The sequence below is a fragment of the Boleophthalmus pectinirostris genome, unplaced genomic scaffold (assembly GCF_026225935.1).
Source record: "Boleophthalmus pectinirostris isolate CB_2022bp ecotype Guang Dong unplaced genomic scaffold, ASM2622593v1 HiC_scaffold_15, whole genome shotgun sequence".
NCBI lineage: Eukaryota > Metazoa > Chordata > Actinopteri > Gobiiformes > Gobiidae > Boleophthalmus > Boleophthalmus pectinirostris.
The window spans coordinates 812,913-837,578 of record NW_026571070.1 but is presented as its reverse complement, the minus strand read 5'-3'; the positions used below and the strand labels follow the sequence as shown (position 1 = coordinate 837,578).

The 24,666-nt window shown below is 45.4% G+C and overlaps 1 protein-coding gene across 1 annotated transcript; it reads left to right on the top strand.

Annotated features, from left to right (window-relative positions):
- Positions 1 to 1,951: 1,951 nt before the first annotated feature.
- On the top strand, positions 1,952 to 24,643 carry LOC110163970 (coagulation factor XIII A chain). Its single transcript, XM_055151202.1, has 19 exons — positions 1,952 to 2,087; positions 4,101 to 4,296; positions 4,395 to 4,440; positions 6,757 to 6,853; positions 7,347 to 7,523; positions 9,085 to 9,333; positions 9,554 to 9,666; positions 11,848 to 11,955; positions 12,056 to 12,230; positions 13,092 to 13,230; positions 13,331 to 13,434; positions 13,688 to 13,776; positions 14,151 to 14,304; positions 14,426 to 14,547; positions 15,360 to 15,525; positions 18,427 to 18,584; positions 22,097 to 22,233; positions 22,603 to 22,708; positions 23,661 to 24,643. Exons 1-19 carry the CDS (start codon positions 1,952 to 1,954, stop codon positions 23,775 to 23,777), a joined length of 2,589 nt encoding a protein of 862 aa, XP_055007177.1. The 3' UTR covers positions 23,778 to 24,643.
- The last annotated feature ends 23 nt before the right edge of the window (positions 24,644 to 24,666 follow it).

The window sequence follows — 24,666 nt, the reverse complement described above, 5'->3', positions numbered from 1 at the left end:
GTCCCCTCTGTCCCCTGTCTGTCCCCTGTCTGTCCCCTGTCCCTGTCCCCTGTCTGTCCCCCTGTCCCCCTGTCCCCTGTCTGTCCCCTGTCTGTCCCCCTGTCTGTCCCCCAGCTCCAGACCGTCCCTCTGTCTCTTCCACTCAGTCTGACGCTGCAGCAGGACGGGAGGGCATCTGACACACGGGGACATAGGGACATCCTCTGGACTCCCGCGGGGCCTTGAGCGGCACAGCGGAGGTTTAACCAGGACCGACCTCAGGAGACAGGGTCCGGGCTGAGGTCCGGCTGAGGGTCCGGGTCCGGGGGGGGGGGGGGGGTTCTGGGGTGAGGTTCGGGGTTCGGGGTCTCCGTGGGGGAGATCTGCACGTGCCTAAATTTCCACTTTGTTTAGGGACAAACGTTTTTATTTTATTTTATTTTTATGAATCTGATTTAAATATTGAGACAAAAGTGAAAGTGAAAGTGTGAACGTCAGAGCGCAGAATGTAAACAACACATATGTACACACTCTATATATACTGTATAATATAGTACATACATGTACTGCGCTGTATATATACTGTATATATACTGTATATATACTGTATATATACTGTGTATATACTGTATATATACTGTATATATACTGTACAGTACACATATAGTAAATATACAGTACATAAACAGTACTGATACTGTGTATATTTACTGTATATTTACTGTATATATTTTTCTCTGGTCCAGTGTGGAGGGGGCGGGGCTTTGTGTGGAGGGGGCGGGGCTTGTGTGTGTGATGTAGACACGTGGGAGGAGCTTCAGCGGTGACGTGAGATGTGCGGACGTGATAGAAGCCGGGGGTCCGCAGTGAGGCGTGAGTGAGGGGACAGCGCCCTCTGCTGGACACCCTGCGCCTCTCCACAGACTCTGACTCTGACTCTGACTCTGACTCTGGCTCTCAGATTAAAGCCACACTCTGTCACTTTTGTGCTGGAGGTCAGACACCTGCTCGTCTCCATGGAGATGACATGACTGTGAATGTTCCAGAGTGTCACATTAAACTTAAATCTTCACTGATCCTTTGCAGCTGAAGTCGTCCACAGAGTAAAAAGTGAAGAGTTAAAACTGACTGTGACGGAGTCAATTGAACATTTCCTCAGAGTTTCTCTGAGTCACTCTGTTCTAGAGTTAATTTAACATTTGTGTAAAAGTTCATGAAGTAAAACTGGACCAAAGTTCCTGTTTAACCCAAATCCAGAGTTAAATGAAGGTTTAGAGAGTAAACAGATAACACTTTGTAGAGTTATCCTCATTTAACTCAACAACACACAGAGGAGTTTTATTTTTACTCTTTATTTGAGTTAATTTAAAATGAAATTATGAACAAAACTGGTTCAAACTGGTTCTACTCTCACTTTATGTGATAAAAACAACTCTGAAATATTTCACCCTCCAGTTTTTGCTCGGTACATTTTCTGTTACTGAGTTAGATTTTAATCTGAGTTTTATTTTAACCCGATCTGACCTGACTGACCAGACTGACCTGAGTGACCAGACTGTCCTGACTGACCAGACTGACCTGACTGACCTGAGTGACCAGACTGTCCTGACTGACCAGACTGACCTGACTGACCAGACTGACCTGACTGACCAGACTGACCAGACTGTCCTGACTGACCAGACTGACCAGACTGACCTGACTGACCAGACTGACCAGACTGTCCTGACTGACCTGACTGACCAGACTGTCCTGACTGACCTGAGCTCCAACAGTCGAGTCTCATCTTCAGTGTCAGATCAAACTCATGAGCAGGAGCCTGGACACACGTCTCTGTTCAACACTGCGGGAGTTTATTTTCAGAGTTTTGTCTTCGTTTGTTGTTGTTGCTCTGCGTCTCCATGGAAACTGCTGAACATTCCACCATAGAGGTCCATGTGGAGCACCCCCAGTGTGACGTCCCTGCACTGGTTTTATGGATCATAAGTTCAAAGTCAAACGAGCCTCATCGGTGACCGGCGCTCCTCCTCCTCCACAGAGCCGACCTGTCACCGGACACTGTCGCCGTGGAAACACACCTGGGCTTAAAGTCACACTGTGGAACATTTCAGGTACAGCTGCAGCGTCTCCGTGGAAACAACCAGCAGCTGACTCACACTTTATGCACCTTTAAATAAATCGTTTCCCGTGAGGATCGATACAAGTGTCTCTCCCTCCAGCGGAAAAGTTCCAGGGTGCAGCTTTAAAGGGAAGTTTGTTTCTGTTTTCAGAGTTTTTTGGTGACATCAGGTCACAGGTCACAGGTCACAGGTCACAGGTCAGTCTGACTTCTGCTTCATCAGCACATTTCAAACTTCTGCTTTTCACATTTAACTCAGAACCTCTCCTCAGACCTGGTTTAGTTCTGGTTTAGACCTGGTTTAGTTCTGGTTTAGTCCTGGTTTAGTCTGGTTTAGTTTGGTTTAGTCCTGGTTTAGTCCTGGTTTAGTTCTGGTTTAGTCCTGGTTTAGTCCTGTTTAGTCTGTTTAGTCTTAGTTCTGGTTTAGTCCTGTTCTAGTTCTGGTTTAGTTCTGGTTTAGTCCTGGGTTCTAGTTCTGGTTTTCAGTTCTGTTTAGTTTAGTCCTGGTTTAGTTCCTGGTTTAGTCCTGTTCTAGTTCTGGTTTAGTCCTGTTCTAGTTCTGGTTTAGTTCTGGTTTAGTCCTGTTCTAGTTCTGGTTTAGTTCTGGTTTAGTCCTGGTTTAGTTCTGTTCTAGTTCTGGTTTAGTCCTGGTTTAGTTCTGGTTTAGTCCTGGTTTAGTCCTGTTCTAGTTCTGGTTTAGTTCTGGTTTAGTCCTGTTCTAGTTCTGGTTTAGTTCTGGTTTAGTTCTGGTTTAGTCCTGTTCTAGTTCTGGTTTAGTTCTGGTTTAGTCCTGGTTTAGTTCTTTCTAGTCTGGTTTAGTCCTGGTTTAGTCCTGGTTTAGTTCTGGTTTAGTCCTGTTCTGGTTTAGTTCTGGTTTAGTTCTGGTTTAGTCTGGTTTAGTTCTGGTTTAGTCCTGGTTTAGTCCTGTTCTAGTTCTGGTTTAGTTCTGGTTTAGTCCTGTTCTAGTTCTGGTTTAGTTCTGGTTTAGTCCTGGTTTAGTCCTGTTCTAGTTCTGGTTTAGTTCTGGTTTAGTTCTGGTTTAGTTCTGGTTTAGTTCTGGTTTAGTCCTGGTTTAGTTCTGGTTTAGTTCTTCTGGTTTAGTTCTGGTTTAGTTCTGGTTTAGTCCTGGTTTAGTTCTGGTTCTAGTTCTGTTTAGTTCTGGTTTAGTCCTGTTCTAGTTCTGGTTTAGTTCTGGTTTAGTTCTGGTTTAGTCCTGTTCTAGTTCTGGTTTAGTTCTGGTTTAGTCTGTTTTATCTGTTCTAGTTCTGGTTTAGTCTGGTTTAGTTCTGGTTTAGTCCTGGTTTAGTCCCTGTTTAGTTCTGGTTTAGTTCTGGTTTAGTCCTGTTCTAGTTCTGGTTTAGTTCTGGTTTAGTTCTGGTTTAGTCCTGTTCTAGTTCTGGTTTAGTTCTGGTTTAGTCCTGGTTTAGTTCTGTTCTAGTTCTGGTTTAGTCCTGGTTTAGTTCTGGTTTAGTCCTGGTTTAGTCCTGTTCTAGTTCTGGTTTAGTTCTGGTTTAGTCCTGTTCTAGTTCTGGTTTAGTTCTGGTTTAGTCCTGGTTTAGTTCTGGTTTAGTCCTGTTCTAGTTCTGGTTTAGTTCTGGTTTAGTCCTGTTCTAGTTCTGGTTTAGTCCTGGTTTAGTTCTGTTTTAGACCTGGTTTAGTCCTGTTCTAGTCCTGGTTTAGTTCTGGTTTAGTCCTGTTCTAGTTCTGGTTTAGTCCTGGTTTAGTTCTGTTTTAGACCTGGTTTAGTCCTGTTCTAGTTCTGGTTTAGTCCTGTTCTAGTCCTGGTTTAGTTCTTGTTCAGTTCTGGTTTAGATTTTACATTTTAAACTTTCACTAAATAAACTGAATCAAAAATAAAATAAAAATAAAAACAGTTTTTCTGTCGTTTTCTCTCGGGTCTTTTTTACTGGGTAAGACTCTGTTTCATGTAGGGATCTGAACGTGCACCGGGTCACGTCTGTGTTTTTCTGCTGCTCTGACCTTTGACCTGGGTGTGTTCCTGAAGTGGCTCTGACCCGACTCGAGGTCACGGTCGCTCCGAGAACTTCCCCAAAAACACCGGACCAGACGCCGCAGAAACAGGAACCGCCCCAGAGTTTAAGACCCGGAGCAGACCCGACCCGGACCGGACTCAGGTCTGGACCAGGACTCGACCACATCCCCGACCCGTCTGCTCCTCCCAGAAACAAAACCCCCCGACGGTAAGAAACACCTGCAGCTTCAGCCAGGTCCTGACGAGTCTCTGCTCCACCTGGTGATGTCACACAGTGGTGAACAGATCCTCGTGTTTGTGTTTCAGGATCATGTCTCGTCACGTTCACCACAGAGGAAGATTCAGCAAAACCGTGAGACTCTGACTTCTGCTTCTGTGGCGTTTAGACCTGGTTTAGTCCTGGTTTAGTCCTGGTTTAGTCCTGGTTTAGTCCTGATTTAGTCCTGGTTTAGTCCTGGTTTAGTCTGGTTTAGTCTGGTTTAGTCTGGTTTAGACCTGGTTTAGTCCTGGTTTAGTCCTGGTTTAGTCCTGGTTTAGTCCTGGTTTAGTCCTGGTTTAGTTCTGGTTTAGACCTGGTTTAGTCCTGGTTTAGTCCTGGTTTAGTCCTGGTTTAGTCCTGGTTTAGACCTGGTTTAGTCCTGGTTTAGTCCTGATTTAGTCCTGGTTTAGTCCTGGTTTAGACCTGGTTTAGTCCTGGTTTAGTCTGGTTTAGTTCTGGTTTAGTCCTGGTTTAGACCTGGTTTAGACCTGGTTTAGTCCTGGTTTAGTCCTGGTTTAGACCTGGTTTAGTCCTGGTTTAGTTCTGGTTTAGTCCTGGTTTACACCTGGTTTAGACCCGGTTTAGTCCTGGTTTAGTCCTGGTTTAGTTCTGGTTTAGTCCTGGTTTAGACCTGGTTTAGTCCTGGTTTAGTCCTGGTTTAGTCCTGGTTTAGACCTGGTTTAGTCCTGGTTTAATTCTGGTTTAGTCCTGGTTTACACCTGGTTTAGACCTGGTTTAGTCCTGGTTTAGACCTGGTTTAGTCCTGGTTTAGTCCTGGTTTAGTTCTGGTTTAGTCCTGGTTTAGACCTGGTTTAGACCTGGTTTAGTCCTGGTTTAGACCTGGTTTAGGCCTGGTTTAGTCCTGGTTTAGTCCTGGTTTAGACCTGGTTTAGTTCTAGTTTCTTGGTTTAGTCCTGGTTTTCCTGGTTTAGTCCTGGTTTAGACCTGGTTTAGTCCTGGTTTAGACCTGGTTTAGGCCTGGTTTAGTCCTGGTTTAGTCCTGGTTTAGACCTGGTTTAGTTCTGGTTTAGTTCTTGTTTAGTCCTGGTTTAGTCCTGGTTTAGTCCTGGTTTAATTCTGGTTTAGTCCTGGTTTACACCTGGTTTAGACCCGGTTTAGTCCTGGTTTAGTCCTGGTTTAGTTCTGGTTTAGTCCTGGTTTAGACCTGGTTTAGTTCTGGTTTAGTTCTGGTTTAGTCCTGGTTTAGTCCTGGTTTAGTTCTGGTTTAGTTCTGGTTTAGTCCTGGTTTAGTTCTGGTTTAGTCCTGGTTTAGTCCTGGTTTAGTTCTGGTTTAGACCTGGTTTAGTCCTGGTTTTATCCTGGTTTTAGTTCTGGTTTAGTTCTGGTTTAGTCCTGGTTTAGTTCTGGTTTAGTCTGGTTTAGTCCTGGTTTAGTTCTGGTTTAGACCTGGTTTAGTTCTGGTTTAGTCCTGGTTTAGTCCTGGTTTAGTTCTGGTTTAGTTCTGGTTTAGTCCTGGTTTAGTTCTGGTTTAGTCCTGGTTTAGTTCTTGGTTTAGTTCTGGTTTAGTTCTGGTTTAATCTGGTTTAGTTCTGGTTTAGTTCTGGTTTAGTCCTGGTTTAGTTCTGGTTTAGTCCTGGTTTAGTTCTTGTTTAGTCCTGGTTTAATCCTGGTTTAGTTCTGGTTTAGTCCTGGTTTAATCCTGGTTTAGTCCTGGTTTAGTTCTGGTTTAGTCCTGGTTTAGTCCTGGTTTAGTTCTTGTTGTCTGGTCGTTTAAATTTTAATCGTTTAATTAATTCACTAAAAACTTAGAAAAAAATCGTCTCAACTCAAAAAAGTGAAGTTGATTAAATAAAAATTCTTAATCTTCACAACATAAACTTTTAGAGTTTTTAAACATTTGCTGCTTGTGTGTTTTTTATCAAAGTTAAATTTATTAAATCTCTTTCAGCTCGACTCAAATATTTAGAGTTAAAATAACTCGTAGTTTTGTGTTAAAGCCACAGATCAAAAATCTGAGCAAAACAAAACTTTTTTATTTTAAACAAACTCAGAATGTTTATGTTATTAATTTCACACTCGTCACATTTGTTTGGTTTGTTTTTCTCAGTTTGAAACTATAAAAAAATCTGAACTTTATTATTCTGTGTTTAAGGATTTAAATTTACTCAGTTTGAACAGATTTATGTTTTTAAGTTTTACACCACAAGAGTTTCACTTTAATTCAAATATATGAGTTTAAAAAGTTTATGTGTTTTTGTTTGTTTGTTTGTTTTTGTTTGTTTGTTTTTGTTTGTTTGTTTTTGTTTGGTTTTGTTTTGTTTGTGTTTTTTTTGTTTGTTTGTTTGTTTTTGTTTGTTTGTTTTTGTTTGTTTTTGTTTGTTTGTTTTTTGTTTGTTTGTTTTTGTTTGTTTGTTTGTTTGTTTTGTTTGTTTGTTTGTTTGTTTTCAGGACGATGTGGTGAATCTTGTTGACAAAGACTCGGAGGTTTTTCCTCAGTTTGAGGCGTTCGACGGCGTCGACGTCACACCAAGATCATCCTCAGGAAGTACGACCAAATATGGACATGTGACATCATCACAGCTCCTCATATGTGTCCTTGTCTCCTCACTTGTGTCCTTGCGTCCTCATTTGTATCCTTGTCTCCTTACTCATTTCCTCACTTGTGTCCTCAGCTCCTCACTCGTCTCCTCTCTTGCGTCCTTATTTCCTCACTTGTCTCCTCTCTTGTGCCCTCGTCTCCTCACTCGTCTCCTCACTCGTGTCCTCTCTCGCGTCCTCGTCTCCTCACTCGTCTCCTCACTTGTCTCCTCTCTCGCGTCCTCGTCTCCTCACTCATCTCCTCACTTGTCTCCTCTCTTGCGTCCTCGTCTCCTCACTCGTGTCCTCACTCGTCTCCTCACTCGTCTCCTCACTTGTCTCCTCTCTTGCGTCCTCGTCTCCTCACTCGTGTCCTCACTCGTCTCCTCACTCGTCTCCTCTCCTTGCGTCCTCGTGTCCTCACTCGTGTCCTCACTCGTGTCCTCTCCTCGTGTCCTCAGGTCCTCTGTCGGTGCAGGACGTGGACTTGATGAAGTCCATGAACGCGTCGGCTCACCGGACGGCGGCGTATCAAACTGAGGCTCTGGTGATTCGCCGAGGAGACCCGTTCTTCCTCAAACTCACCTTCAACCGACCAATCAGGGACCAGGACAGCTTCCAGGTCCAGTTCCGCATCGGTGAGTCTCCTGTCACACCTGTCGCACCTGTCGCACCTGACACACCTGCCCCTGTCACACCTGTCGCACCTGCTCCTGTCGAACCTGTCGCACCTGCTCCTGTCGCACCTGCTCCTGTCGCACCTGCTCCTGTCGCACCTGCTCCTGTCGCACCTGCTCCTGTCGCACCTGTCGCACCTGCTCCTGTCGCACCTGCTCCTGCACCTGCCTGTGCACCTGACCTGTCGCACCTGCTCCTGTCGCACCTGCTCCTGTCGCACCTGCTCCTGTCGCACCTGCTCCTGTCACACCTGCTCACACCTGCTCCTGTCAACCTGTCGCACCTGCTCCTGTCACACCTGCTCCTGTCGCACCTGTCGCACCTGCTCCTGTCACACCTGCTCCTGTCACACCTGCTCCATTAAAACTACAAAACAAAAGTTGCGGCGTCAGAAAACGTCACAATCACCAGTTAGCATTAGCATTAGCGTTAGCGTTAGCATTAGCATTAGCGTTAGCATTAGCGTTAGCGTTAGCGTTAGCGTTAGCATTAGCATTAGCATTAGCATTAGCATTAGCATTAGCGTTAGCGTTAGCCAACAGTTTTTCGGTTCGTCACTTTCTCGTTTTACGTGTCAAATCAAACTCGTGAACAGGATCATGATGCTCTGACCGCAGGAACATAAACACATTTCATCACTTTTGTATTTTTGTATTTCTGTCAGTTAAATGTGTGCGTTGTGTCTCCATGGTAACTGCTGAACATTCCTCCACAGAGATAATGTTCTAAAATGTGACTTTAGTTTATTTGTGGTGACAGAGGAGAGTCAGGACGTTGTGTGCGTGTTTGTTTCTCGTGGAGAGCTCCTGTAACGTCGCAGATCTGATCCGTAAACCTCGTCACACGTCTGTTTCTCCCTCCGGACGCCTCATTAAAACATTAGCCTCATTTTGCTCGTTTGCTTCGTTTGGCTCGTGTGGCTCGTGTGGCTCGTTAGCTCCAAAAACTCCAGCTCCCACAATCCCACAGGTTTTACCCAGAATCCCTCTGGTGCGCACAGATGTGGAGGACAGATGTGGAGCTGCTCAAACATCTGGAGGAGGAAACCAACCAGAGCTGAGAAAGACATCACCCACAAAAAACACAAACACAGACACGAGACACGAGGCACGAGACACGAGGCAGGGACCTGGACTAGACCTGGTTTAAGTCCAGTTTTAGTCCTAATTTAGTCCTGGTCCTGTCCTGGTTTAGTCCTGGTTCAGTCCTGGTTCAGTCCTGGTTTAGTTCTGGTTCAGTCCTGGTTTAGTCCTGGTTTAGTCCTGGTTCAGTCCTGGTCCAGTCCTGGTCCAGTCCTGGTTCAGTCCTGGTTCCAGTCCTGGTTCAGTCCTGGTTCAGTCCTGGTCCAGTCCTGGTTCAGTCCTGGTCCAGTCCTGGTTCAGTCCTGGTCCAGTCCTGGTTTAGTTCTGGTTCAGTCCTGGTTCAGTCCTGGTCCAGTCCTGGTTTAGTCCTGGTTCAGTCCTGGTCCAGTCCTGGTTTAGTCCTGGTTCAGTCCTGGTTTAATCCTGGTCTCTGTTTCAGGAGCGAACCCAAACGAGCTGCGTAAGTCCCTGGTGGTGGTGTCGTTCTCGGGTCTGGTCGGGTCGGGTCCGTGGGCGGCGTCGGCGTCGGAGCAGCAGGGGGCGCTGATGCTCCAGATCACCCCTTCGACGGACGCCGTGGTTGGTCGATACCGGGTGGCGGTGGGCGTGGCTTTGGCCAACGGGCTCCAGTTCACCGGACCCGAACTCCAGCCGTACCTGTACCTCCTGTTCAACGCCTTCAACCCCGGTGAGTCCAGGCCAGATCCGGGCCGGGTCCAAACTGGGTCCAGGCCGGGTCTAGGCCAGGTCCAGACTGGGTTTAGTTCTGGTTTAGTCCTGGTTTAGTCCTGGTTTAAGTCATGTTTTCATTCTCTAGTGTTTTCTAAATGTGACACATGGGGGGGTCACGTGACACACGGGGGGGGTCATGTGACCGTTGTTGTTGTTGTTGTTGTTGTTGTTGCTAGGCGACAGTGCGTTCCTGAAGGCGGGGCATGAGGAGTACGTCCTGAACGACTCTGGAGAGATTTACATCGGCTCCATGAACCAAGAGTACGCGAAAAACTGGAACTACGGACAGGTACTGCATAAAATACTGCATAAAGTACTGCATAAAATACTGCAGAAAGTACTGCAGAAAATACTGCAGAAAGTACTGCAGAAAGTACTGCATACAGTATAGTACTGCGTACGGGAGTTCTGCATATGGTACTGTGCAAGGGTAATACACAGCAATACTGCATATAGTACTACACACAGTACTGCATATGAGTACTGCACATCAGTTTAAGGCAGGCATGTATTGTTACTATAGTATTAGTACTTTTAAAGTATATTTTGTGTACTTTGTGTATTTTATGTACCAGTTTGAGGTGAGTGTGTATTGGTACTACAGTAGTAGTACTTTTAAAGTACTCTGTGTACTGTGTGTACTACGTGTACTATGTGTATTGTGTGTACTGTGTGTACTGTGTGTATATTTGTGTGTGTAGTATATTTGTGTGTATATTTGTGTGTACTCTGTGTATATTTGTGTGTACTCTGTGTATATTTGTGTGTATATTTGTGTGTATTGTGTGTATATTTGTGTGTATATTTGTGTGTATATTTGTGTGTATTGTGTATATTGTGTGTATATTTGTGTGTATTGTGTGTATATATTTGTGTGTATATTTGTGTGTATATTTGTGTGTATATTGTGTGTGTACTCTGTGTATATTTGTGTGTATATTTGTGTGTATATTGTGTGTATATTTGTGTGTATATTTGTGTATATTTGTGTGTATATTTGTGTGTGTGTATATTTGTGTGTGTATATTTGTGTGTATATTTGTGTGTGTGTATATTTGTGTGTATATTTGTGTGTATATTTGTGTGTATATTTGTGTGTGTGTATATTTGTGTGTATATTTGTGTGTATATTTGTGTGTGTATATTTGTGTGTATATTGTGTGTATATTTGTGTGTGTGTATATTTGTGTGTATATTTGTGTGTATATGTGTATTTGTGTGTATATTTGTGTGTATATTTGTGTGTGTATATTGTGTGTATATTTGTGTATATTTGTGTGTGTATATTTGTGTGTATATTTGTGTGTATATTTGTGTGTATATTTTGTGTGTATATTTGTGTATATTTGTGTGTATATTTGTGTGTATATTTGTGTGTATATTTGTGTGTATATTGTGTATTGTGTGTTATTTGTGTGTATATTGTGTGTGTATTTGTGTGTATTTGTGTGTATTTGTGTGTATATGTTGTGTGTATATTTGTGTGTATATTTGTGTGTATATTGTGTGTATATTTGTGTGTAATATTTGTGTATTTGTGTGTATATTTGTGTGTATATTTTGTGTGTGTATTTTGTGTGTATATTTGTGTGTATATTTGTGTGTATATTTGTGTGTATATTTGTGTATTTGTGTGTATTTGTGTGTATATTTGTGTGTATATTTGTGTGTATATTTGTGTGTATATTTGTGTATATATTTGTGTGTATTTGTGTGTATATTTGTGTGTATATTTGTGTGTATATTGTGTGTATATTTGTGTGTATATTTGTGTGTATATTTGTGTGTATATTTGTGTATATTTTGTGTGTATATTTGTGTGTATATTTGTGTGTATATTTGTGTGTATATTTGTATATTTGTGTATATTTGTGTGTATATTTGTGTGTATATTTGTGTGTATATTTGTGTGTATATTTGTGTGTGTATTTGTGTGTATATTTGTGTGTGTATTTGTGTGTATATTTGTGTGTATTTGTGTGTATATTTGTGTGTATTTGTGTGTATATTTGTGTGTATATTGTGTGTATATATTTGTGTGTATATTTGTGTATATTTGTGTGTATATTTGTGTGTATATTTGTGTGTATATTTGTGTGTATATTTGTGTATATTTGTGTGTATATTTGTGTGTATTTGTGTGTATATTTGTGTGTATATTGTGTGTATATTTGTGTATATTGTGTGTATATTTGTGTGTATATTTGTGTATATTGTGTGTATTTGTGTGTATTTGTGTGTATATTTGTGTGTATATTTGTGTATATTGTGTGTATATTTGTGTATATTTGTGTGTATATTTGTGTGTATATTGTGTGTATATTTGTGTATATTGTGTATATTTGTGTATATTTTGTGTGTATTTGTGTGTATTTGTGTGTATATTTGTGTGTATTTGTGTGTATATTTGTGTGTATATTTGTGTGTATATTTGTGTATATTTGTGTGTATATTTGTGTGTACTCTGTAGTACGAGGCTGGAGTACTGGAGGCTTGTATCTTCATCATGGACAAATCTCAGCTCCCGATCGCCGACAGAGGAGACGCCGTGAAAGTCGTGAGGATGGCCTCCGCCATGGTCAGAACTCAACCAGGACTAAACCAGGACTCAACCAGGACTCAACCAGGACTAAACCAGGACTAAACCAGGACTGAACCAGGTCTGTGTTGTGGTGCAGATAAACTCTCAGGACGATGACGGTGTCCTCGTGGGAAACTGGAGCGACGACTTTTCTCTGGGAAAGTCTCCGATGTTCTGGACGGGTTCGGTCCAGATCCTGCTGCAGTTCCACAACACCGGGGCCCCGGTCGCCTACGCCCAGTGCTGGGTCTACGCCGGGGTCCTCAACACCTGTGAGTGCGCCGGCCAATCACACGCCGAGGCACCTGCGAGCCCCGCCCACACACTGCTACAGCCAATCACACGCCGAGGCACCTGCGAGCCCCGCCCACACACTGCTACAGCCAATCACACGCTGAGGCACCTGCGAGCCCCGCCCACACACTGCTACAGCCAATCACACACTGAGGCACCTGCGAGCCCCGCCCACACACTGCTACAACCAATCACACGCTGAGGCACCTGCGAGCCCCGCCCACACACTGCTACAGCCAATCACACACTGAGGCACCTGCGAGCCCCGCCCACACACTGCTACAGCCAATCACACGCTCCCAGAGCCAATCACACGCTGAGGGATCAGTGAGCCCTGCCCCCACATGTATCCACAGCCAGTCACATGCCCTGGTTTAGTCCTGTTGTCCTCTCAGTCCTCAGGTGTCTCGGTCTGGTTTAGTCCTGGTTTAGTCCTGGTTTAGTCCTGTTGTCCTCTCAGTCCTCAGGTGTCTCGGTCTGGTTTAGTCCTGGTTTAGTCCTGGTTTAGTCCTGTTGTCCTCTCAGTCCTCAGGTGTCTCGGTCTGGTTTAGTCCTGGTTTAGTCCTGGTTTAGTCCTGTTGTCCTCTCAGTCCTCAGGTGTCTCGGTCTGGTTTAGTCCTGGTTTAGTCCTGGTTTAGTCCTGTTGTCCTCTCAGTCCTCAGGTGTCTCGGTCTGGTTTAGTCCTGGTTTAGTCCTGGTTTAGTCCTGTTGTCCTCTCAGTCCTCAGGTGTCTCGGTCTGGTTTAGTCCTGGTTTAGTCCTGGTTTAGTCCTGTTGTCCTCTCAGTCCTCAGGTGTCTCGGTCTGGTTTAGTCCTGGTTTAGTCCTGTTGTCCTCTCAGTCCTCAGGTGTCTGGGTTTTGCGTCTCGTGTCATCACAAACTTCTCGTCCGCTCACGACAACGACGGAAACCTGAAGACCGACCTGATCTTCACCTCAGACCTTCAGCCGGACTCCAGGCGCACCAGGGACTCCATCTGGTGAGTCCTGGTTCAGTCCTGGTTTAGTCCTGGTTTAGTCCTGGTTCAGTCCTGGTTCAGTCCTGGTTCAGTCCTGGTTTCAGTCCTGTGTCTGTTGTAGGAACTATCACTGTTGGAACGAGGTTTTCCTGAAGCGCTCCGACATCCCCGACGAGTACAGCGGGTGGCAGGTGATCGACGCCACGCCGCAGGAAACCAGCGATGGTACGACCGCCACAGTAAAACTCACACTGCCAAAATAAAACACACTTTCACAATAAAACATACACACCTTCATAGTTAAACACACACACCGCCACAATAAAACTTACACCTTCATAATAAAACACACACACCGCCACAATAAAACACACACACCGCCAAAATAAAACTTACACCTTCATAATAAAACACAGACACCTTCACAATAAAACACACCCTTTCACAGTAAAAGCCTCTAAAGTCTCTGTTGTTTCAGGACATTATCGCTGTGGCCCGGCGTCTGTCTTGGCCATCAAGAAAGGAAAAGTGTGTTACCCTTTCGACGCCAGATTCATCTTCGCCGAGGTCAGAGCGAAAGGGTCAAAGACACACTAATGACACGCTAATAACACATTTATAACACATTTATAACACATTTAAAACACACTAATTACATGCTATTAACACATATAAAACACACTAATAACACACTAATGACACGCTAATTACACATTTATAACACATTTATAACACATTTATAACACATTAATAACACATTTAAAACACATTATTAACACACTAATGACATGCTAATAACACATTTATAACACATTTAAAACACAGTAATAACACACTCATAACACATTAATAACACACTAATAACCTCCTCCTCCTTCTCCTCCGTCTCCTTCTTCTTCTTCTTCTTCCTCTTCCTCCTCTTCCTCCTCTTCTTCCTCCAGGTGAACAGTGACATCTTGTATCACATTCGAGACAAATATGGAAATCTGAGTCTCCTCAAAGTCGACAAGAAAACTGTCGGAAAAAAACTCCTCACCAAATCTCCACAGGGATACCAGCCCCTGGAGCTCACCTGGGAGTACAAACACAACGAGGGTGAGGCCTGGTCCAGACCTGGTCCAGACCTGGTCCAGACCTGGTCCAGACCTGGTTCAGACCTGATTTAGACCTGGTCCGGTCCCGGTTTGGTCCTGGTTCAGTCCTGGTTCTGTTTCAGACACTCCTGAAGGCGAGAGGAGAAACGAGGAGGCGTTGGCGACGGCCGAGAGTTTGGGCTGCAGCAGAGACCACACGGAGACTCCGCCCACTTCCCTCAGCGTCACCATCAACACCAAGAAGGTACGAACCAATCAGAGCGCAGCGTCCGGCCCAAATGAGGCTCATCGAGGGCAGCGGCTACAGCGGAGGGTCTGGAGCCAGGACCAGACTCAGACTCAGATAATAAATAATACAATAACAAAGAGAAAAAATATAAATGTAATAATAAATTCAAAACAAGAAGCAAAAAAGAAACAGGTGTGAAATAAAACATAATTATATAAATGTAAATAAGGCAAAATAAAATTGAAGAATAAGAAATAAAATATAAAATCTCAGCTATAAACAGGGTTATCTGTTACAGTTGTAGGGAGTATTATCTGTTACATGACATGTTACATGTTTTAAAAAAGGCCCTGAAGATGATTACAAAAACAAAAGTTTCTGAAGATGATTTTTTTAAAAGTCCATGAAGATGATTTAAAAAAGAAAATAAAACTCCCTGAAGACATTAAAAAAGTCCCTGAAAAAGTAAAATAAATAAATAAATAAAAAATACAAGTCCCTGAAGACGTTTAAAAAATAAAATAAAAGTCCCTGAAGACATTTTTTTAAAAAGTCCCTAAAGACATAAAAAAAAAAAAAAAAGTCTCTTAAGACAATTTAAAAAAAAAGAGAAATAGAGTGGCCATTGTTTTTCCACACAAACTGAGCTGGAGCGTGAGTCCGTGGAGCCCGCTCTCGCCCGCTCTCGCCCGTCGCCCGCTCTCGCCCGCTCTCGCCCGCTCTCGCCCGCTCTCTCGCCCGCTCTCGCCCGCTCTCTCGCCCGCTCTCGCCCACTCTCGCCCGCTCTCGCCCGCTCTCACATCCTGTCCTCGTGTCCTTGTCCTCAGAGCTACGTGGGACGTCCCGTGGAGGCGCTCGTCGACTTTGTGAACCAATCAGATTCCTCGCTGCAGACTCAGGTGACGGTTTCCGTGGAGACGATCTACTACACGGGCGTGAGGTCACAGGAAGTGCACAAGGAGGATTACCCCCTCGTCCTGCCCCCCCGCTCCAGTAAGAACCACACGGGAGGGCATCTGACACAATCTGACACACGGGAGGGCATCCTGCAGACCTGGTTCAGTCCTGGTTCAGTCCTGGTTCAGTCCTGGTTCAGTCCTGGTTCAGTCCTGGTTTCAGTCCTGGTTTAGTCCTGGTTCAGTCCTGGTTCAGTCCTGGTTCAGTCCTGGTTTAGTCCTGGTTTAGTCCTGGTTCAGTCCTGGTTCAGTCCTGGTTCAGTCCTGGTTTAGTCCTGGTTCAGTCCTGGTTTAGTCCTGGTTCAGTCCTGGTTCAGTCCTGTTTAGTCCTGGTTCAGTCCTGGTTCAGTCCTGGTTTAGTCCTGGTTTAGTCCTGGTTCAGTCCTGGTTTAGTCCTGGTTTAGTCCTGGTTTAGTCCTGGTTTCAGTCCTGGTTTAGTCCTGGTTCAGTCCTGTTTTAGTCCTGGTTCAGTCCTGGTTTAGTCCTGGTTCAGTCCTGGTTTAGTCCTGGTTCAGTCCTGGTTTAGTCCTGGTTTAGTCCTGGTTTAGTCCTGGTTTAGTCCTGGTTCAGTCCTGTTTTAGTCCTGGTTCAGTCCTGGTTTAGTCCTGGTTTCAGTCCTGGTTTAGTCCTGGTTCAGTCCTGGTTTAGTCCTGGTTCAGTCCTGGTTTAGTCCTGTTTTAGTCCTGGTTCAGTCCTGGTTTAGTCCTGGTTCAGTCCTGGTTTAGTCCTGGTTCAGTCCTGGTTTAGTCCTGGTTTCAGTCCTGGTTAGTCCTGGTTTAGTCCTGGTTCAGTCCTGGTTTAGTCCTGGTTCAGTCCTGGTTCAGTCCTGTTTTAGTCCTGGTTCAGTCCTAGTTTTAGTCCTGGTTTAGTCCTGGTTCAGTCCTGGTTTAGTCCTGGTTTAGTCCTGGTTTAGTCCTGGTTCAGTCCTGGTTCAGTCCTGGTTTAGTCCTGGTTTAGTCCTGGTTAGTCCTGGTTTAGTCCTGGTTTAGTCCTGGTTTAGTCCTGTTTTAGTCCTGGTTCAGTCCTGGTTTAGTCCTGGTTCAGTCCTGTTTTAGTCCAGGTTTAGTCCTGGTTCAGTCCTGGTTTAGTCCTGTTTTAGTCCTGGTTCAGTCCTGGTTTAGTCCTGGTTAGTCCTGGTTTAGTCCTGTTTCAGTCCTGGTTCAGTCCTGGTTTAGTCCTGGTTTAGTCTGTTTTAGTCCTGGTTTTAGTCCTGGTTAGTCCTGGTTAGTCCTGTTAGTCCTGGTTCAGTCCTGGTTTAGTCCTGGTTCAGTCCTGGTTTAGTCCTGGTTCAGTCCTGGTTCAGTCCTGGTTTAGTCCTGGTTCAGTCCTGTTTTAGTCCAGGTTTAGTCCTGGTTCAGTCCTGGTTTAGTCCTGGTTTAGTCCTGGTTCAGTCCTGTTTTAGTCCAGGTTTAGTCCTGGTTTAGTCTTGGTTTAGTCCTGGTTCAGTCCTGTTTTAGTCCTGGTTTAGTCCTGGTTCAGTCCTGGTTTAGTCCTGGTTTAGTCCTGGTTCAGTCCTGGTTCAGTCCTGTTTTAGTCCTGGTTTAGTCCTGGTTCAGTCCTGGTTTAGTCCTGGTTCAGTTCTGTTTTAGTCCTGGTTTAGTCCTGGTTCAGTCCTGGTTCAGTCCTGGTTCAGTCCTGTTTTAGTCCTGGTTCAGTCCTGTTTTAGTCCAGGTTTAGTCCTGGTTCAGTCCTGGTTTAGTCCTGGTTTAGTCCTGGTTCAGTCCTGGTTTTGTCCTGGTTCAGTCCTGTTTTAGTCCAGGTTTAGTCCTGGTTTAGTCCTTGGTTTAGTCCTGGTTCAGTCCTGTTTTAGTCCTGGTTTAGTCCTGGTTCAGTCCTGTTTTAGTCCTGGTTTAGTCCTGGTTTAGTCCTGGTTCAGTCCTGTTTTAGTCCTGGTTTAGTCCTGGTTCAGTCCTGTTTTAGTCCTGGTTTAGTCCTGGTTTAGTCCTGGTTCAGTCCTGGTTTAGTCCTGGTTCAGTCCTGGTTCAGTCCTGTTTTAGTCCTGGTTTAGTCCTGGTTCAGTCCTGGTTTAGTCCTGGTTCAGTTCTGTTTTAGTCCTGGTTTAGTCCTGGTTCAGTCCTGGTTTACAGTCTGGTTCAGTCCTGTTTTAGTCCTGGTTCAGTCCTGTTTTAGTCCTGTTCAGTCCTGTTTTAGTCCTGGTTCAGTCCTGGTTTAGTCCTGGTTTAGTCCTGTTTTAGTCCTGGTTCAGTCCTGTTTTAGTCCTGGTTCAGTCCTGGTTTAGTCCTGGTTCAGTCCTGTTTTAGTCCTGGTTTAGTCCTGGTTTAGTCCTGGTTTAGTCCTGGTTCAGTCCTGTTTTAGTCCTGGTTTAGTCCTGGTTCAGTCCTGTTTTAGTCCTGGTTTAGTCCTGGTTTTAGTCCTGTTTTTAGTCCTGGTTTTAGTCCTGGTTCAGTCCTGGTTTAGTCCTGGTTTAGTCCTGGTTTAGTCCTGGTTCAGTCCTGGTTTAGTCCTGGTTCAGTCCTGGTTCAGTCCTGTTTTAGTCCTGGTTCAGTCCTGGTTTAGTCCTGGTTCAGTCCTGTTTTAGTCCTGGTTTAGTCCTGGTTCAGTCCTGGTTTAGTCCTGGTTCAGTCCTGTTTTAGTCCTGTTTAGTCCTGTTTAGTCCTGGTTCAGTCCTGGTCAGTCCTGTTTAGTCCTGGTTCAGTCCTGTTTTAGTCCTGGTTCAGTCCTGGTTTAGTCCTGGTTTAGTCCTGTTTTAGTCCTGGTTCAGTCCTGTTTAGTCCTGGTTCAGTCCTGTTTTAGTCCTGGTTCAGTCCTGGTTTAGTCCTGGTTCAGTCCTGTTTAGTCCTGGTTCAGTCCTGTTTTAGTCCTGGTTTAGTCCTGGTTTAGTCCTGGTTCAGTCCTGTTTTAGTCCTGGTTCAGTACTGGTTTAGACCTGGTTTAGTTCTGGTTCAGTCCTGGTTCTGACGGTGCTGTTGGTCTCCAGCCCAGCAGATGGCGCTGTCTGTTTCTCCTCATGAGTACCTGCCGGTTCTGGGGCAACAGCCGAACCTGAAGATCTCGGTGTCGGTCCGAGCGCCGCCCAACGTGATGGTGACCGAGTCCGCCGTGGTCAGTCTGGAGGTGCTCTGGCTCCAGCTGCAGGTCAGACCCGGACCAGGACCAGACCCAGACCCAGACTCAGACTCAGACCCGGACCAGGACCAGACCCAGACCCGGACTCAGACTGGGACCAGGACCAGACCCAGACCCGGACCTAGACCGAGACCAAGACCAGAGACCGAGACCAAGACCAGAGACCAAGACCAGAGACCAAGACCAGAGACCAGACTCTGAGGATCTTTCACAGCGACAGCAGTTGTTGCACCAGTCGTTCCGTTAGATCCAGAAGCTCTGAGTTTGGTTTTGTTTTTATTTTTGTTGGTGTAAAATCTTCAGTCTCACTTGGATTTGTATAAATCAAACGGACCGAGACTCAAAAAAGAACTGGTCTCAGTCCAACTGAATCTGCACCGAACTCTGGTCCCTCTGGTCAGACGCCAACTCAGGTCCAAACCAACTGTTCCAGATGCATCATGGGAGGAGAGTCAGTTGAGTTTGCTCCTTTCACACCTGCAAACCAACAAAAACTGATCCCAGAGTCGTTTCAGCAGAGTTCATCTTCTGGTTGAAATAAGCAGCAGGTTTGTGTCTCTGTGGAGCGACTCTGGTGCGTCGGGACTCGATCTGGAGGAGTCGGCGAAGGCGTCGAGCGTCATTTCAGGCAAAACCCAAAGACCCACGAGGTCGATGTCCCTCCCATGATGCATCTGGAACAGCCGGTCTGGACCCACAGTCTCTGGTTTGGACCTGAGGGACCAGAGTTTGGTGTTTGGTGCAGAGGCAAGTGACTGAGAGCAGCTCTTTAATGAGTCTCAGTCCGTTTGATTTAGAGCAGATCAGAGTGAGACTGAAGATTTGACACCAACAAAAACCAAAACCAACAAAAACCAAAACCAACAAAAACCAAAAACAAAAACACAAAACCAAAACCAAAAAACAAAACCAACAAAAACCAAAACAACAAAAACAAAACAAACAAAAAACAAAACAAAAAACAAAAAAAACAACAAAACAAAAACAAAAACCAAAAACAAAAACAAAACAACAAAAAAAAAAACAAAAACAAAACCAACAAAAACCAAAACCAAACAAAAACCAAAACCAACAAAAACAAAAACCAACAAAAACCAAAACAAACAAAAAACAAAACCAACAAAAAACAAAACCAACAAAAAACAAAACCAACTATGAGCTTCATGGATCAGTGGAACATTTGGTGCAACAACTGCAGTCGCTGTGATAGAACCTCGTGAGTCTCTGTGACCTGTGTCTGTGTCTGTGTCTGTGTCTCTGTGTCTGTGTCTGTGTCTCTGTGTCTCTGTGTCTGTGTCTCTGTGTCTCTGTGTCTCTGTGTCTGTGTCTGTGTCTCTGTGTCTCTGTGTCTCTGTGTCTCTGTGTCTCTGTGTCTCTGTGTCTCTGTGTCTCTGTGTCTGTGTCTGTGTCTGTGTCTCTGTGTCTCTGTGTCTCTGTGTCTGTGTCTCTGTGTCTCTGTGTCTGTGTCTGTGTCTCTGTCTGTGTCTCTGTGTCTGTGTCTCTGTGTCTCTGTGTCTCTGTGTCTCTGTGTCTCTGTGTCTCTGTGTCTGTGTCTGTGTCTCTGTGTCTCTGTGTCTCTGTGTCTCTGTGTCTGTGTCTGTGTCTGTGTCTGTGTCTCTGTGTCTCTGTGTCTGTGTCTCTGTGTCTGTGTCTCTGTGTGTCTGTGTCTGTGTCTCTGTGTCTGTGTCTCTGTGTCTCTGTGTCTGTGTCTGTGTCTCTGTGTCTCTGTGTCTCTGTGTCTGTGTCTGTGTCTCTGTGTCTGTGTCTGTCTGTGTCTGTGTCTGTGTCTCTGTGTCTCTGTGTCTGTGTCTGTGTCTGTGTCTCTGTGTCTCTGTGTCTGTGTGTCTCTGTGTCTCTGTGTCTCTGTGTCTCTGTGTCTCTGTGTCTGTGTCTGTGTCTCTGTGTCTCTGTGTCTCTGTGTCTGTGTCTCTGTGTCTCTGTGTCTCTGTGTCTGTGTCTGTGTCTGTGTCTCTGTGTCTCTGTGTCTCTGTGTCTCTGTGTCTGTGTCTCTCTGTGTCTGTGTCTCTGTGTCTCTGTGTCTCTGTGTCTCTGTGTCTCTCTGTGTCTCTGTGTCTCTGTGTCTGTGTCTCTGTGTCTCTTGTGTCTCTGTGTCTCTGTGTCTGTGTCTGTGTCTGTGTCTGTGTCTGTGTCTCTGTGTCTGTGTCTGTCTCTGTGTCTGTGTCTCTGTGTCTCTTGTGTCTCTGTGTCTCTGTCTCTGTGTCTGTGTGTCTGTATCTGTGTCTCTGTGTCTCTGTCTCTGTGTCTCTGTGTCTCTGTGTCTCTCTGTGTCTGTGTCTCTGTGTCTCTGTGTCTGTGTCTCTGTGTCTCTGTCTCTGTGTCTGTGTCTCTGTGTCTGTGTCTGTGTCTGTCTCTGTGTCTGTGTCTCTGTGTGTCTGTGTCTCTGTGTCTGTGTCTGTGTCTGTGTCTCTGTGTCTCTGTGTCTGTGTCTGTGTCTGTGTCTCTGTGTCTCTGTGTCTGTGTCTGTGTCTGTGTCTCTGTGTCTGTGTCTGTGTCTGTGTCTCTGTGTCTGTGTCTGTGTCTCTGTGTCTCTGTGTCTGTGTCTGTGTCTCTGTGTCTCTGTGTCTGTGTCTGTGTCTGTGTCTGTGTCTGTGTCTCTGTGTCTCTGTGTCTGTGTCTCTGTGTCTCTGTGTCTGTGTCTCTGTGTCTCTGTGTCTCTCTGTGTCTCTGTGTCTCTGTCTCTGTGTCTGTGTCTGTCTGTGTCTCTCTGTGTCTCTGTGTCTCTGTGTCTGTGTCTCTCTGTGTCTCTGTGTCTCTGTGTCTCTGTGTCTCTGTGTCTCTGTGTCTCTGTGTCTGTGTGTCTGTGTCTCTGTGTCTGTCTGTGTCTCTGTCTGTGTCTCTGTGTCTCTGTGTCTCTGTGTCTCTGTGTGTCTGTGTCTCTGTGTCTCTGTCTCTGTGTCTGTGTCTGTGTGTCTCTGTGTCTGTGTCTCTGTGTCTCTGTCTGTGTCTCTGTGTCTCTGTGTCTCTGTCTGTGTCTGTGTCTGTGTCTCTGTGTCTCTGTCTCTGTGTCTCTGTGTCTCTGTCTCTGTGTCTCTGTGTCTCTGTGTCTGTGTCTCTGTGTCTCTGTGTCTCTGTGTCTGTGTCTCTGTGTCTCTGTGTTTCTGTCTCTGTGTCTGTGTGTCTGTGTCTGTCTCTGTGTCTCTGTGTCTCTGTCTCTGTGTCTCTGTCTCTGTGTCTGTGTCTCTGTGTCTCTGTGTCTCTGTGTCTCTGTGTCTCTGTGTCTGTGTCTGTGTCTGTCTGTCTCTGTGTCTCTGTGTCTCTGTGTCTGTGTCTCTGTGTCTCTGTGTCTCTGTCTCTGTGTCTCTGTCTCTGTGTCTCTGTGTCTGTGTCTCTGTGTCTGTGTCTCTGTGTCTCTGTGTCTCTGTGTCTCTGTGTCTCTGTCTCTGTGTCTCTGTGTCTGTGTCTCTGTGTCTCTGTGTCTCTGTGTCTGTGTCTCTGTGTCTGTGTCTGTGTCTGTGTCTCTGTGTCTCTGTGTCTCTGTGTCTCTATGTCGCCCCCTGCAGGTTTCTTCTCCGGTGCGTCTGGGGCAAAAAGGCGTCGTCTCTGTTTCCTTCACAAACAAACTGGACATCGCCCTGAGCCGCCCGGCGCTGGGACTGGAGGGACCCGGGCTGCTCCCCTTCAGGACCAAGGAGTTTGAGTAAGACGCTAACTGTGGGCACTGCTCTGTCTGAGGCTCATGAAACTCAATGTCCCAGAATCCTCCGCTCCGCTCTGTTCTGCTCTGTCCTGTCCTGTTCTGCTGTGGTTTCCTGCAGTTGTGTTTTGTTTCATTCACCTGTTTAACACACAAACCTGCACATTTAACACCACCTTGTGATGTCATCATGTGGTCTGTTTTTGAGGAGGGAACAACATTCAGAAATCCAGATGATTTTAAATCCTTTTGCTAATGCATGATTTGTGTCTCCATGGTAACTGCTGCACATTCCACCATACACATACATGCAGACCCCCCCCCCCCCAGCGCGGCCTGAGGTAACGTCTCTCTGGGTTCTGTCTCTTTCAGGGTGGTGGAACCTGGAGGTGTTCTGAAGTGGGACGTGGAGTTTTTCCCTTACGGACTCGGACTCAAAAAACTCTCCTCTGTGTTGATCGTCAACGACTCCGCCATGGTCAGTCCTGCTTTAGTCCTGGTTCAGTCCTGGTTTAGACCTGGTTTAGTCCTGGTTTAGACCTGGTTTAGACCTGGTTTAGTCCTGGTTAGACCTGGTTTAGACCTGGTTTAGTCCTGGTTTAGACCTGGTTTAGTCCTGGTTTAGTCCTGGTTTAGTCCTGGTTTAGACCTGGTTTAGACCTGGTTTAGTCCTGGTTTAGACCTGGTTTAGACCTGGTTTAGTCCTGGTTTAGACCTGGTTTAGACCTGGTTTAGTCCTGGTTTAGACCTGGTTTAGTCCTGGTTCAGTTCTGGTTTAATCCTGCTTTAGACCTGGTTTAGACCTGGTTTAGTCCTGGTTTAGACCTGGTTTAGTCCTGGTTCAGTTCTGGTTTAATCCTGCTTTAGACCTGGTTTAGACCTGGTTTAGTCCTGGTTTAGACCTGGTTTAGTCCTGGTTTTGTCCTGCTTTAGACCTGGTTTAGTTCTGGTTTAATCCTGGTTTAGTCCTGGTTTAGTCCTGGTTCAGTTCTGGTTTAATCCTGGTTTAGTCCTGGTTTCAGTCCTGGTTCAGTCCTGGTTCAGTCATGGTTTAATCCTGGTTTAGTCCTGGTTCAGTCCTGGTTAGTCCTGGTTCAGTCCTGGTTCTGTCCTGGTTTAGTCCTGGTTCAGTCATGGTTTAGTCCTGGTTCAGTCCTGGTTCAGTCCTGGTTCTGTCCTGGTTTAGTCCTGGTTCAGTCATGGTTTAGTCCTGGTTTAGTCCTGGTTCAGTCATGGTTTAGTCCTGGTTCAGTCATGGTTTAGTCCTGGTTTAGTCCTGGTTTAGTCCTGGTTCAGTCATGGTTTAGTCCTGGTTTAGTCCTGGTTCAGTCATGGTTTAGTCCTGGTTAATCCTGGTTCAGTCATGGTTTAGTCCTGGTTTAGTCCTGGTTTAGTCCTGGTTTAGACTCTTTTCTCTGTGTTTTTTTCAGGCCTGGGGATTCGTTGACGTGGAGGTTCTTCCTCCTCCTCATTGGTCGTCCTATGGCTCCGCCCCTTTTGGAGTTCCTCGACTCATGCGCTCCAGTCGCTCGGGGGACGGGGCTTAGACCAGACGAAGGCCTCTGATTCGCTCTTCGCTTCTGTCAATCATGATTAAAATCAGTGTAATCTTTTATGAACACAAACACGTTTCAGCACATGAGCCGCAGCTTCAAGTCTCCACCAGGTTTCACCAAACAGTCACAGCCACTTGTACCCCAGACACACTTTAAACCAGATGCCCTCCCTGTCACAGCCACTTTTACCCCAGACACAACCAGATGCCCTCCCTGAGTCTTATCCACTGAACTCGATCAGTACGAGTTTTTAAATCAATACGCATCTTTAGATTCAACTTGGTCTATGTCAGGGGTGTCCAAACGTTTTTCATCAAGGGCCAGAGGACTAGACAAGGACTAAACCAGGACTAAACCCGGACTGGACCAGGTCTAAACCAGGTCTAAACCAGGACTAAACCAGGACTAAACCAGGACTAAACCAGGACTGAAGCAGCTCCTGGTCTCCACACAGACGAGGCAGAGGTTTGATCCAGGGCCGTAGTCTGGAGCTCAGTACAGTGAATAATTAAAATCTGTGCAGGTTTAACACGTTAGAATGAGGCTCAGATCCTTAAAACCAAACACAAAATATTCAATATTGGCTTTATCAAGGTAGATGTTCAAAAAAATTTGAAGTAAAAAGTAAATTTTTAATTGATTTAAGGTCATTTGGGTCAATTCACCTGGAAGCCTGAGGGTCAAGAAAAATTTGTCTGAGGGCCGCATTTGGCCCACGGGCCATAGTTTGGACATACCTGGTCTATGTTATAATTTTACCAGTTAATTTTTATCTTTTAAATGTGTTCGATTTGATTTTTAACTTCAAGATTTAATAATGCTGATCTGTTTTACTAACAATAAAGCATCCACAAAGACCTGTGTCTGTGTCACAGTTTTA

What these genes read in the sequence shown, in the direction of transcription:
- LOC110163970 (XM_055151202.1), top strand. Translation starts at nt 1,952, where the DNA reads ATGGATCATAAGTTCAAAGTCAAACGAGCCTCATCGGTGACCGGCGCT. An exon ending in ACCAAGATCATCCTCAGGAA is followed by an intron (nt 6,854 to 7,346) that starts GTACGACCAAAT and finishes TCGTGTCCTCAG; the next exon opens with GTCCTCTGTCGGTGCAGGAC. An exon ending in GCCGCAGGAAACCAGCGATG is followed by an intron (nt 13,435 to 13,687) that starts GTACGACCGCCA and finishes CTGTTGTTTCAG; the next exon opens with GACATTATCGCTGTGGCCCG.